The following is a 14730-nucleotide window of genomic DNA, read 5'->3' as shown; positions in this document are numbered from 1 at the left end:
TTGATAAAATAAATAAATAATAATTGTGCATTTTCTTGTGCATCAAATATTATTCCACCTTGAAAACAGATGACGACAGACATCTGCTGGCGGAGATTAGGGTGTAGGTGGTGGAGAAGAGGGAAGCCCACAGTTATACACATGTGATGATCACCCACTGACACACCTAACGCAAAGCCAGAACTGGGAGGACACAGGCCAGAATGTTCGCTTCAGTCATATTTGCTTCGAAGACATATGTGAGCTTTCTTTTTTGACTCTCTGGGCTTTGATTCTTTTGTATTTGGAGTCTTACTTTTAAAATGGAACAGATTTTTTTTTTAAAGAAAAAAGAAAAAAAGGAAGGAAGAAGTAAAATTGGTTGTGAAGGAGCTTGGCTCTACTGATACCTCTCACCATGTGAGTTTGAGAAGTAATGATGCTTATGTTCTCTTGCTTCATGTCCTCATGTGAAGGGTGAGGTACACTTGCATCACATGTATTTTCTTTATGTAGGGCAGGGTATGACTCAATTTAGTGACTTAAGTCTGTTTGGTGTTTTGATGATACAAAAGAGATACACATGTACCCATACTTCAAATTGTTATTTGCTCCTGGCCTCCCATGTGACAGGGTATTTCTGTGTGTGATGCTCGCAATGGCAGTGAGCCACACTTCTGTCATGTGATGGCCAGAAGAAACCATTGACACTCTACGGTGAGCTGTGTAGCTGAGTTTGGTGTTGATTTGGTAAACTGGGTATATTATATTGATCACATTTTCAGAAACAATGGGGTTACAGGGATGTGTAATGGGGAGTAGAACCTTATAATTAGCCAGTGAGCATCTAAATAGCAAACACATTTTATGATAAATATTCTGTACCTTTGCTCACATGGCCCCATGAACCAGAACCCTACCCTTTCTGAAAGGTGCAATTCCAGTTGTTTTTATTCCCATATCCTCTTCCTCTGTAAGTTGCATGGTCCACATTTAACCTTCTTCTAATTCATCACAAATACTCTCAAGATTTTTTTCTTTTACAGATGCCAATTTCTTCCCCAAAACTACAGGCTTCAGAACAAAGCCAACATGGCTTCAAATCCGGATACCACCACTCAACCCTCTGCCCCTTGGTTCCCCATCCATCTTATCCAACAAGCTCTTCCAGTGATTCCATGCTTCGGTATGAGCACAGCACCTGCCATAGAACCCAGGGTGAGGAGGGTGGTCCATAAACAATCACCTTATTTTCTATTCCTGGTCCACGCTGGTCTTCTCCATTAGGTTGGCAGGCTTACCTAGGAGAGGGACTGAGTTCTGTGGTACCCTTTATCCCCCCTCCCCACCCCCACCCCCACCTCTAGCAGTGCCTTGCTAGAAGCTAGAGTCCAAGGAATATACTTTTGTTGATTTGATTTGTGTGACCTAATTTGGAAATGAGGTCTTTTTTAATGTAATTAGCTAAGATGGAGTCGTACTTTGGAGTTGGGGGACTAAACTCGGTGACTATCTCCTCCTAAAAAGGCTGGGTGAAAACACAGACCTGAACACAGGAAAAGGTCACATGGGATATAAGGTGGGTCAAGGAAAGAGACTGCAAACTGAGGAATGCCAACGATTTCCAGTGACCCCAAAGAAGTAGAAAGAGGCAGGGAAGGACTCTGACCTTTGACCTTTACAGGGAGCACAGCCCTGGCACAGGCTAGTCTCAGATTTCTACTCTCCACAGAAGTGAAGCAGATTTCTATTGCCTGGAGTCACAGAGTGTGAAGATTCTTTACAGTACCCTACATATGGACACAGAAATGTTCTAAATGTCACATGTGCTGACAGACAGGCACAAGCTACTTTCCTGAATATGTTCTAGACTACATGAAGTCACGTAAGCCTTCTTCTAGCTTCCACCTCTCGTCAGGTTTGTTTCATAGGAGGGTTGTTTTCCTGGAGCCACCATCCACCCAGACCTAGTCAGGTGAGGAAACACTCTGTGACTCCAGTGACATTACCCTTCCATGTCTTCCTCCTGTTTACACTAGCGATTGGCATCTCTAGCCATGGAGGCCCACGTCTTGGTCTTTAGCCTTGAATCCTTCTGTCTATCCTCCATCCAAAAACATTAATCACAGGTCAACCCCACCTTCTCCATGCTCAAGGGTTTCCCTCGCTCTACCTCATCTCCAGCATCACTAGCCTTTAGCAATAAGCTATTAAAAAAAATAAGCTCTTAGAAAATGTATTTCCTAAAGATCATTTTTAAGAGCCAAGTACAGCATCAAAAGCCTTTAATCCTAGCATCAGGGATGATGAGGCAGGAGGATTGTAAGTTCAAAGCCTCACTGGATTTCCATACTAAAACTCAAAAAGAAGCAATAAGTAAAAAAATTAAAACATTGTTAAGAGTCAACTGGGCCTGTGTGAACGGAAAGCCAGGGTTCAGGGATCCTACTGCTGGCCTGGCTCACTGGATGCTGCAGAGTAAACCTCCTGGTAAGAGGAGCAGAAAGTCTGAAAAACACTGTAGTAAACATGTTTGAAAGTGTTGAGAGCTATGGAAGAAGACCTTACTCGTGTGATCAGAGAGGAGAGGAAAGCTAAGATAAAAGGAGCCCAGGACCAGGGTGCTTTTTCTCAGCAAAGGCGCCATGCTTAACAACTTAAGCAAAAGGCTGAATAGTTTCCTGAAGCACCGGGGCACTTATGGTTCACGTTCACTTATGGGCACGATTGTGTGTATATGTGTGCAGATGCATGTGTGCCATGACACATGTGTGGAAATCAGAATAAACTAGTTCTACCATGTAAATCCAAGGGACCAAACTCAGGTCATCGGCTTAGTTAGCAGTGGGCACCTGCCCCCACTGAACCATTGCACTGGTTTAAAGTTATCTCTCTAATGTTAGTTGTATAAGCAATGCTGGAACTGAGAAAGACCAGTTAGAAACATGGAGTGGGGGGGGGGAGGAAGAGGAGGAAATAGATACTAGAAACAGGCATGTTTTAAAGATTGTAAAATATCAAATACAAAACTTAAACGTACTGTGATTCGTATGCTTAAGGAGTTGGTTGACAAAAAGGAATGGCAGGAAAATGAACTAAATGAAAATATTCAAGTGATAAAAGGCGACAACTAAGGCTGTGATTAGGAATGAGGGGATAGGGATCATCAATTCTGTTGAAGAAAAGAATAATGCCCAGAAAGAGAGGTCCATAGAAAATGTCCATGTTGACCTGCCGGCCACTCCAGCCAGGGAAGCAGGTAGGCGTTACCTCTCTCTCAGCTCCTCCAAAACCAATTCACCAGTCAGCAGGTCACCAGCTTTGGCCATAGTGTGTCCCCGCCCCCACCTCCATCTCCAGTGGATCACACAGATCTTCCCTTCGTAAGTTCTCTCCCCCAACTCACTGCTTTATTCCAGACCCCAACTCCAGCAGGCACTCCCTGGGAACCCTCAGGCCAGTCAAACCAGGGAAGCAGGCAGGCTAGTTTCAGACCTTCACTTCCATCTCAGTCTAAGCTCCCCGCCCCCCATCTCATCCCCAGCTCTGTCTCAGACCACCTACTACAGCCTCCCTTTCCTTCCTGCCCCATCTCCAGTGGATCACCCAGATCTTCCCCTTCCAGCCTCCCCCCCACGCATTGTTTTATCCCAGCCCCCAACCCCAGCAGGCATTTCCCAGGAACCCACAGAACTCCTGCCAGGGAAGCAGGTGGACTAAGTGCAGATCTTCACCTCCCCCTCCATTCCACCAAGTCCAAGCCCCAGTCTTATCCCCAGTTCTGTAGCAGACCTTCTGCCATGGCCTCTCCTTAGCCTCGGCACCCATTCTCAGGAGACTGAGCAGATCTTGGTGGTACACCCTGCTTCCCTTCCTTCTGTGCACCCCTCGGCCCCCTTTTCCTAACCCATCCCTATTCCTAAGTAGCAGCTCCCGGTTACCTAGAAACACATTTGACCTGGAGCCTCCAGTGGTAACACCTATCGGGACATCAGAAGAACGTCCTACCAGGCGACCCACGGCCACCACACCCTCCTGAGAAACAGAGATGGCAAAGAACAAAACACCCGCCGAACAAAGGCAAGACTAGATATCAGTACCTAGAATTATAATCTTTCCAACCCCAGATGCCTAGACACCAAACAATCAATAACACACAGTGTCAGCCAGGACAATACGTCTCCACCAAAGCCCAACAACCCCACCACAGCAGGCCCTGAGTATTGCAATGTAGCTGAAGCATAAGAAAAAAGAAAAACTTTAAAAAGCCTTTATGAAAATGATAGAGGTCCTTAAAGAGGAAATGGAAAGATCCCTTAAAGAAATCTATGAAAACACAAACCGTGGAGAGGGGATGGGGAGGGACGGGGAGGAGTAGAGGATGGAAAACCATAATCAGAATCTACTAGGTGAGACGAAAAAAAATATTTTCAATAAAAGGTGTGGGGGGGGGATTTTAAGACCAGAGGTGTGGCATGGTTTCAAGGAGGCAATGTTTTCACAACGGGAGTGATGCACACGTGAACTCAGAGACGGTGGCAGCATGCACACCGTCGACACAAGCCAGACAGAATCTGAGCTCACAGGAGGGGAAGCGGACACAAAGCCCCACCCCTCGCCAACAAGCTTTTCACAGTTGATAGCCACCAAAAGAGGGAAAAATCGATTTTCTTCAATGGAGCGACACTGGGTATGCCAACCCGTCTCCATGGCAGGCCCTGTGCTCAGGAGTGGCTGGCCAACCCAACCCGGACTGCATGGTTTTTGTCAGCTTTTTATTTTGTTTTGTTTTGTTTTTGTTTTAAGAGAGACTACCCGTGCGTGTGTTTCCCATCCTCTCCCTGGAATACATGTCTAGAATTTAGAGCACCCCCTCATCAAAAGCTTTGTTCGTTTTCTTTTGACCCGGCTGGCACACTAATGGTCTTTTAGAATCCTCCTTTTCTAGCCCCATGATTTTTAAACATTTATTTTCCTTTCCCACATACCTATTCACTTTAAACTTTCCTTGTTCAGAACTGTGCCAATAGGGAATGGAAGCCTATTCAAGCGCTCTGCTCCATCGCAGCAGAATGCTGCGAAGGACTGTCAATGGTGAGATCAACTGTCAGCCAGAAAACCGAATCTCAGGCTGTTTGAAGTGAGACGAGGAAGGGAAACGGAAAGATGAAACAAAGGCTTGAGCACACCAAAGGCTTCTCAAATTAGAAAATTCTACCCATGGCCACACACCCTACTAAACGACACTGAGCTGTCCCCCACGTTGAAACCCGTCCCTTTCATCTGTGGACACCAACGCAGACGCCATGGGTCTGGGACTTGCCTGTGTGCCTCTCTCCTGCCAACTAAGGTAATGTGATGGGAGGCTGCTCTTCCAGCAAGCCTACTCCAGGGAGGGGAGGAAAACTGAAAGGCTTTCCCCCCACTAAGGCAATAGATAAATTTAAAAAAAAAAACTGAATGAAAACAGTCTTGAAATGCAGTCTGAACAATTAAGCAAGTTACTCCAAACACTCTCTGAAGTTAGTCATTGGGGATTTTATTTAATGTGAAGGAGAAAAAAAGACAAGAAAAGAATGAGAGAAACAAACTCTCAAATGTTTGGGACCAAAGATGCATTCATTTTAAATATTCTGACTTAACTGCCTTTAAAGTTTTGACTGGGTTAACTTTGTAGATTTTTTTAAGCAAAAAAAAAAAAGAAAGAAAGAAAGAAAAAAAGAATAAATGGGTACAAATATAAAAGTATATTTGTTTGTTTATTTATTACTAGGATTGGGGCTGCAGAGGAAGCTCATAGAAGCAGAGCATGCGGATGCGGGAGCACCAAGAAAAGATGTCTGTACAATGCCAACCTCCTGAGATAACACAGTAGATTGTTCAGAATCTGGCTCCATGCCTCAAGCCCCCATTGCAGAAACCTAGATCCACAAGAGAGCCTCTTGAAGTTGTTAGAGTCTAATAACTTGGCGTGTGATCATCCTTTCCTCTCAATTTTTTCTCTTCCCTTTTCACCAACCTAATCCCTGTTCATCTTTCACGGATAAGGAAATGTGACAAAGTCCTCTGGATGTCTTTTGTCTGCTGTGGACTATATTACCTCCTCCCTCCTCCTTCCTGGCTTACCTCCACCAGCACAAAACTGTCTAGCTACCCATCCATCCCCCTGCCTCCCACATTGGCTTATGGGCTTATGCAGGACTCTGCCTTCATCCTGCATTTCTAGCATCTAACAGTGTCTGGTCCACAAATAAGGATCGATACACATTTGCTGATTAAATGGTTTCCAATCTCCTCATGGCTTCATCTCCAGGATGTGTGAGATTGCAGCCTCTTAGCTACCCTGCTTCTGCCACGGCCTTCTTTGAACTTCAAGACAATATCCTGCTCCTTATTTCCTCCAAAGCTCTGCCTCTTCCAAGCTAGATTTTGCCCTTCTTGCTGAATGCCACTGCCTATGAGACTAAAATAGCAGCATGTTTATTCTCAGGAAATGTTCCTATATTGGCTTCTAACCCAGGATTTCAAGGGTCCTTGGTGACATGGGAAAGTGATTGCAGAATATCACAGCATCATGGGTATCAACATCACGGGTATCATAGCATCACGGGTATCTCAGCATCACAGGTACCACACCCGTAGAAAAGGAGCCAGTAAGTAGGAACTAGCAGGGGACAACAGCCATCAGTGACAACACTTTACAGTCATTTTTAGACATATCACAGTGTGGGCACTTTCTTCTCCCTCTGGAAGCCCTAATTCATTCATGGTACTCTGCATTACTGACAGTACAATGATTCCTGCCATTTCTATAGCAAGCAATTATAATTGGAAATAAGTATATGAATGCCGTGTTATAACAAGCCCAAAGAAGCAGGTTGTCACAAAAATAAATTTTTTCAGTTTATTTGTTTGTTTGATTTTGAGATGGGGTCTCACATAGCCCATGATAGCCTTAAACTTGCTATGTAGCCCAGGAAATCTTGAACTTCTGATCCTTTCTTCTATTCTCACATGCTGTACCGTCAAATACAGCCCAAGAAGATACCTTACCTAACTTCTACTAAATGTAAATTACCACAACTCATTTTTTTTCTGACATCTTTGACCATATAAAATATTCCCAGAAAGGTTTAAAAGACTTTTACCTGTACATACAGTTTTGGTATTGGATGCTCTATTTTAAAAGTTCAACATTTATATGATTAAACTTTGAAAACATTACAAAAACATTTTCACATTATTTAGACTAATTCTCTCACTTAACAATGGAGGAAAATGAAGCATAAATAATGTTATTTGTTAGGCTAGTTTCAATGCATAGAATTCATATTTTCTTCTTTTTATCTTACGTGAACATTTGGTACATTCTTTTTGTAGTAAAAAGTATTTTGTACCTGGGAAGGAAGGGAGAAAAGGTGATAAATTGAAAAACGAGATTTAAATTAAAAAAAAGAAAAACCAAAAAACTATGAAGTTCCCCACAATAAGAATGAAAGCTGGACCAGCCACTCAGCAACTCCATGCCTCCTGTGGCGCTTTCCACCTCACTGTATTTCCTCCTGACCTCAGACAAGGTCATGGTGAGCCACAATTTCCCCTGCCCACCTACCGTGGAGGAACACAGAGTTTTACCAAATCAAATTACCAGTCTAGTTAGACATTTATCTGTTAACAACACTCAGAGAAAAATCAAGCAAAATCAGAAAAAGGAATTTACTCTTCATCAAAAAACAAAACATTGTTATAAAGGGAGCAAACATTTCAGAATCTCTTTACAGAGAGCCCCCCGCCCCACGAGCATCAGAGAGTGAAAAGACACTTCAGCAGAAGCCATGTCCAGTCCCTGACGTGAGCACGAAAGCCAGAGACCTGCCTTGTGACATTCACTATTAAACTTCTCCAATGGCTACTGAGCTCCAGCAACATGGTGACTTCACACGGGCCTTTGAGCATGGTAGCACTGCTGGGTACCAAGATGGACACTGACTGGACCACTGGGGTCATGAACACACTCATGACTTCACTGGGAAATTGTCTGGGAACCACAAGCAAGTTTTGCAGCCTCGTGGACCTTTGTTTTTTGTTGTTGTTGTTGTTGTTGTTTGTTTTTTGGGGGGGTTGTTGTTGTTGTTGTTGTTGTTGTTGTTGTTGTTGTTGTTATTTCCACCTAAGGATGCTGACTACTGTCCTAGTTAGGGTTTCTATTACTGTGATGAAACACCATGGCCGAAAGCAAGTTGGGGAGGAAAGGGTTTATTTGGCTTACCCTTCTACATCTTAGTCCATCTTTGAAGGAAGTAAAGACAGGAACTCAAGCAGGGCAGGAACCTGGATGCAGGAACTGATGCAGAGACCATGGAGGGGTGCTGCTTAAGCCATAGAGAACTACTAAATTTATAGGCCACTGCCATTAAATGCCAAACAAGATGGCAAGTGGTTGGTTCTTCTACATCTTGAGGGATCCACAAATACTTCTGAAATTTAAAAAGCCAATTTAAGAGCCAGAAAGATGGCTTAGATGTCCCTTAGATAGGGACACTTGCCACCAATGCTGAAGGCCTGAGTTAGATCCCTGGAAGTTACATTGTGGAAAGAGAGAGCCAAGTCCCACAAATTGTCTTCTGGCTTCCACTATATGCCATGGCATACACGCATGTACTTTCACACGTGCACTCAGGTGTGCAACACACACACTGTACTACCTAGTTTCAATGTCAGCTTGACAAAAGCTAGAGACGTATGACAAGAGGGAACCTCAATTGAGAAAATGCCTTCACACAAAAAAAGCTGTAAGCAAGCCCCTTAGGACATTTTCATAATTAGTGATTGATGTCAGAGGGTCAAGCTCCTCATGGGTAGGGCCACCCCTGGGCTGGTGGTCATGGATTCCATACAGAAGCAGGATGAGCAAGCTATAAGGAGCAATCCAGTAAGCAGCACTCCTCCATGGCCTCTTCATCAGCTCCTGCTTCCAGGTCCCTGTCCTGTTTGAGATCCTGCCTGACTTCCTTCAATGATGGACAGTGCTGTGGGAGTATAAGCCAAATAAACCCTTCCCTCCCCAAGCTGCTTTCAGTCACATCATCACAGCAACAGAAGCCTAAGGCACACATGTGTGCACGCACACACACACACTAAACATTATATATATATATATATATATATATATATATATATGTATATATGAAGAAATTTTAAACCAAATTTAAATGTCAATTTTCCCATGATTTTGCAACACATAATATACCTACATAATGATGGGGTGGAAGGGTAATGGAAAACAAACAATAAATAAGTACTTTTCCAGTTTAGTTGAGAACCAAATTCTCCTGAGATCATTTTAAAACTCCTATTCCAAGCACCCATCCCAGACTTACTGAAGTAAGGAATACAGGGGTAAGGACATTCTTTGAAGGCTGGTGTTTCTTACAAAGAACCCCTGTACAATTTGATAGACAGTTTCCAGGATCATCACTACATCGGGCAGTTCAGTGACCCAGAACCCTAAAGGTTCAGGGATATAAAGAAACCCTGGGTGTCTTCATGAATGATTAAAGTTTCCTTTTAAATAGATCTTTAATGTGACCAATACATTTTTCATACACACCTCTGATCCAAAATGTGAATATGAAAGATGAAAAACGAAATTAGAACATCAGTTCAAGATAATAAATAAATCATTCTTGGGGGAAGTACAACTTCTCACAGTTAATGACATAAAAATGTGAACAGAAAATGAAGTGTGTTCTGAAAGGTGTAGGCTTGCTCATATGTCAGGATCATCCTAAACTGTGTCTGAGCGTCGCAATAACAAAGTTAGCAGTGATGTCCTAAATGTTTCCAAGAGCTAGAAGGGAAGGTTTTGACTGTTTCCCTGAGAAGAAGTAGTAAATGCCTGAAGCAAAGGGTATTCTAACAGCTGAGCTGTTTACATGAACTCAAAAATAACATGGTGTTGCCATGCATTTGCACAATTATTATGTGTCAATTAGAAATAAGAAAACTGGAAGTCACATCATATTGTGAATGCTCTTGTCTCATCTATTACTCAGAAGTTTACCCAGAGCCTCTGTCTTTCTGTTGGCATATGGATCAACATACACCATGTAAGCAAAAGTCTCACACTAAGAATGTCTATGTCAAGAGGGAAAACCAAAGAGAGAAAGAAAACAAGATCTCTGTTGTAGACACCTATAAAAAGGTCTAGATATATGGCTACAACCTAGACAAAATGGTCCCACAAAAGGAGTTCTGTGGAAAATTCTGGGATTTGACCTTAGCTCTTAGATTCACCCTTTACTGACAACATGCCCCAGTTGCCAAGTTCTTGGTTGTAAGCAAACAGTAGCCTACAGCCTTGGAAACAGAACACTGTGTGATTATGGTAAGGATCAAGTACAGCCAGGGTCTGAGTAAGTCAAGTTAGTGTAAGTTTAATATGGTTCCAGAATGGGGCTCACCCTGGACAATAAGCACTCTTCCTTCCTAATAGACCAAACAAATTCAGTTCATTGTCGTAGAGCCTTAACGCAGTGTCTACGTGAACACATACATGCTCCTCCCATGAAGGAGTCACAAGAAAGGTGTACGCATGTTCCTAGTTGTCATTGCTCTAAAGAACTACAAATATTGTTTGTTTTTAAGTAACAAAACAAAGAGGCCTGCTCCCACACCAGAGGAAAAAAATCATAAACTTATTAAAAACCTGTAGAAAGTTTTATACCTTCAAAATACCTTTTTAGTGGAAGGCATTGGGGTGGCATCATTTCGCATTCTTTGTTGACCTTTAATAATCTGTGGATTGGGGCTGGAGAGATGGCTCAGTGGTTAAGAGCACTGGCTGCCCTCCCAGAGGGCATGGGTTTGATTCCCAGCACCCACGTGATGGCTCACAACCACCTGGAACTCTAGCTCCAGAGAATCTGATGCCCTCTCCTGTCCTCCTTGGGTAGCAGCACATATGGGGTGTGCATACATACATTCAAGCAAAACAGTCGTACATAAAATAAAAAATAAACAAATTCTTTAAAATAATAACTCCCTCAACAATCCTTGTATTGTCTTCTTCTGTCTCCAAAGGCAACACATGGCATCTATTGACTTTGTTCAACTTACTAACAATGTGAGCATTTGCATATCTTATAATTCATCCTTTCTCAAATGTCCCTATCCCTATAAGACCTAAAAAGTAAAGAGAAATAAATACTTATTATGGACCACAGTATGGACCAAGGTAGACAAAGATGTTTCACTTCGTTGAAATGGATTTTTACAACAACCTCTTGCCTGTAGGATGGACTTATAACCCAAGTCCAACTCCAAGCCATGTTCCTGCTCTCCTGGCCTGGATCCTCCTGCCTGGGGTGGAGAAGGTAACAGCAACCAATCACCCCTATGCTATTCTGTGTGTTTCATTAAACTGCTTGGCTCCATTAATGAATCTTATATTATTTACTATAATTTAATAGCCATCTTCCTTAGAGATAGGCTCCCCCAACATTCTCTTGAGAAACAAAGAATTACAGGATTTTAACCCAAAGAAAGAGTAATATAAGAGTTCTATTTTCACACATACACAAAAGTCACCTTATCGATCACCCAGGAATGTCTAGCTCAACACTCCTGCTGATTAACACAGACCAAATACAGAGTGACAGCAGGCACAGATCCCAGCAGACAACTCAAGTATTCAGTGAAATGAATAAGCATTCAACTCATCGCCTTATTAATATATAATACTGGTTAGCTGAAGTTTTCATAAACAGGCAAAGTAATTGGTACCTTAAATTTAATACACATAAAAATAAGCTTATGGGCCATATCTCCTCCCTTTAAAGTGTATTCCTCTTTTAAATGGCCCCATTAGAATTGACAATAGCAACATTTTTCCAGTATCCAAGGTTGTTCATAACCTAATCATCTCTGAGCTTCCACACACCTCTTCATCCCACATTTGCTCAGTTTTCAAGTGATTTATAATTCAGACTTTACTCCTTCTCTGTCCTGAAGGGTATTTCACTGACCAGAAGAGCATCCTCCTCAGCCCTTTTACAGATGCAGAAATACTCTCAGGATATCTGCAGCCCCCACGTTGGTACCTTTTTTGCTCACTGCGGAAAAACCCTGAATCTCAAACAGATTGATTTCACAACTCTCAGTACACAATGTTTTCATGATTAAACTACCCATAATCCAATACTCTACAATCTGGCTGCATCTATCTCCAGCCCCAATCTTCTCTCTCTTTGCTCCTCGCCATTCATGATCAGATCCAGCAGCTGTTTCGTTTCCAGCTTTGTGCCTTTGCTGGGATCTCATCATCTGCTGGGTCTTTCCTCTCTGCTTTTCTCATGTGACAACCCTGCACATCCTTTAAAGCTGAGTCCTTCGAAACGACTTCCCCACAAGGACTCCTTGACCCGAAGCTGGGAAAATTAGCTTCCTCCTTTGGTGAGAAAACACTCTCCATGTACCTTTTTTGCAAATTAATATATTCTATTCCAGGTGTTATGGGTCTCTTATGCTTCCCACCGACTTTAAGCACTGAGTGGCCACACCTTGGCATCTCTCACCAGCATCTGGACTCCTTGTGTATACTGTGAGTTCAAAGAACTTTCTGTTAGATCTGCATTGCATGGTAAAGGCCACTGAGGGCACAGACACGCTCAGCTACATTGCTTTAGCAATCTAGGGATCGACCCAAAACTAAATGATATGAGATGTTTCAAGTGCCCCATATCAAGTTTGGGAAAACTTTACTTCCTTGAACTTCAGAATTAAACAATGAGAAGACAATCCTCCTTTATCCACAAGGCACTTTAGGCAGATAGCACCTATCTTACACCGTCAGTCAGCCCTCCCAGAGAACAGTTACACAGAGGCACATGCCCAGTCATTCCTTGGGCGTCTTACTTTGCAGTAGACAATCATGTTGGGAGAACTCTCTTCTGGATCAGCGATCCCCACTGCTCTCTGGTCCCCGGATCCCTGAGCCATCCTGAGTGTCTTCTCTCACACTGCAATAAATAAGTGAGTATACCGTTAAGTCAAGAATGAACTGGGTTTTTGTTTGTTTTTAAAGAGAGTATTGAAAGGCAAATAATTGTCTTTTTGCCAGATACACTGGACAGTCTCTAACCTCACAGTAAAAGGTCCTTTCCAGAGTCGCCTACTCTAAGAGAAGACATATACCAATCTTAATCTCTTGGCAAGAGATGAAGTCAATCATTTTGATGTCGATTTTGCCTTAACAAAGATCACTTTCTGGTTAATTCCTACACAGTAAAATATGGATATTTCATTACAGAAATGCAAATAAAGATCCCAAAATGTTACTTTATAGCCATGACAATTATAGTAGTAAATAAAAACTATAAATTCAATAGCAAGTGTTAGCCAGGTGTCGGTGGTGCACACCTTTAATCCTAGCACTCAGAAGGCAGAAGTAGGCATTTCCCTGAGTTTGAGGCCAGCCTGATCTACAGAATGAGTTTCAGGACAGCCAAGGCTACACAGAGAAACCCTGTCTCAAAAAGAACAAACAAATAAACGAAAGAAAAAAAAAAAAAGCAAAACAACCACAAGAAGAAAGTGTTGACAATGAAATAGGTAAACAAGCCCCCTCTAGACGGCTGGTAGGACTGTCAAACAATACAGCCACAGCAGAAACAGTTTAGTGATCCACAAAGGTTAAATGCAGAATTAGCATTTAACTAATGTGACCTAGCAATTCCACCTCTACGTATGCACCCCAAGACTGCAAACAAATGCTCAAATACTAGTGCTAAAATATTCATAGCAGTCTTGGTGACAGTAACCAACACGGAGAAACAACCCAGATGTCCACCAATGCATGAATGAACTATTCCCCACCCATAAAAAGGAATGGAGCTCTGATATACGCTACAATGCGGATGAACCATAAAAAGAACTCTGCTATATGAAAGCAGCTGGTCAGGGGGAAAAACATGTATTTTCATGACTCCATTTATCTAAAGTATCCAGAATAAGTAAATTCACGAAGACAGAAAACACTGGCGGCTGCTGGCATTAGGGGGAAACGGGAATGGCATGGTCATTTTGCAGACATGGGGTCTCCTCTGAGGATGATGAAAACATTTTGAAGCTAGAGGAAGATGAAGGTTGTAGATTACTATGAATGACTAAATGCTACTGAATTCCACATTGGAAGATGAGTAATTTTATGTTATATGAATTTCACCTGAATTAAGGAAATGGGAATGTGTTTAATTCAACCTTTTTGAAAGCCTGTTAAAAACATGCATATAAGACTTGGGAGTAACGAGATGAGCTAGTTCTTGATGTGAGGCTGCACTTGCTGTAGGAGCCTGAGCACGCAGCTAACTTACTGGGTTCCCTTCTCAGGACCACAGGACCTTTCTCTACATCCCACCCACGCTGGAGGGTGAATCCCACAGAGCTCTCACAGGTGAGTCGGAATGGGAGAAGACAGTGCAAAGCCAGAGAAGTCCTTTCTAAATGTTATCACTAATCTAAGAGCCAGCCAGAGCTATCTGCACAAATTTCATGGGCTTTTTCATCAAAGAAACTTGGATAAATACCATACTTAAAAGGCCATTCGGTTCAAGAGAAAAACTCGGGAAAGATCCTATCATAAACTGCATTGGTACCAAAGGTCATTCTATAAAAACAAATTAGGGTGGGAGAGGAGGAAGAGACAGGAATCAGTAATTTATGCTAAGAATGTTATTGCCCAAAATACCCAGT

At 42.5% G+C, this 14730-nt stretch overlaps 1 protein-coding gene across 12 annotated transcripts in view; it reads right to left on the bottom strand.

The window, feature by feature from the left end:
- Rgs6 (regulator of G protein signaling 6) overlaps positions 1 to 14730 on the bottom strand; it is a 543914-nt gene that overhangs the window by 502440 nt on the left and 26744 nt on the right. For all 12 annotated transcript variants that reach the window (XM_006973072.4, XM_015991902.3, XM_015991908.3 and 9 more), the window contains one exon: positions 12895 to 12998. In XM_006973072.4, the coding sequence (XP_006973134.1) occupies positions 12895 to 12978 (84 nt within the window). In that variant the 5' untranslated portion in view covers positions 12979 to 12998. Of the gene's footprint in view, positions 1 to 12894; positions 12999 to 14730 lie in introns of those variants that run through there.

The sequence above is a fragment of the Peromyscus maniculatus genome, chromosome 14, assembly GCF_049852395.1.
Source record: "Peromyscus maniculatus bairdii isolate BWxNUB_F1_BW_parent chromosome 14, HU_Pman_BW_mat_3.1, whole genome shotgun sequence".
In the NCBI taxonomy this organism is placed as follows: domain Eukaryota; kingdom Metazoa; phylum Chordata; class Mammalia; order Rodentia; family Cricetidae; genus Peromyscus; species Peromyscus maniculatus.
The sequence above is the reverse complement of the archived record's forward strand: the minus strand, read 5'-3'. Positions and strand labels throughout refer to the sequence as shown.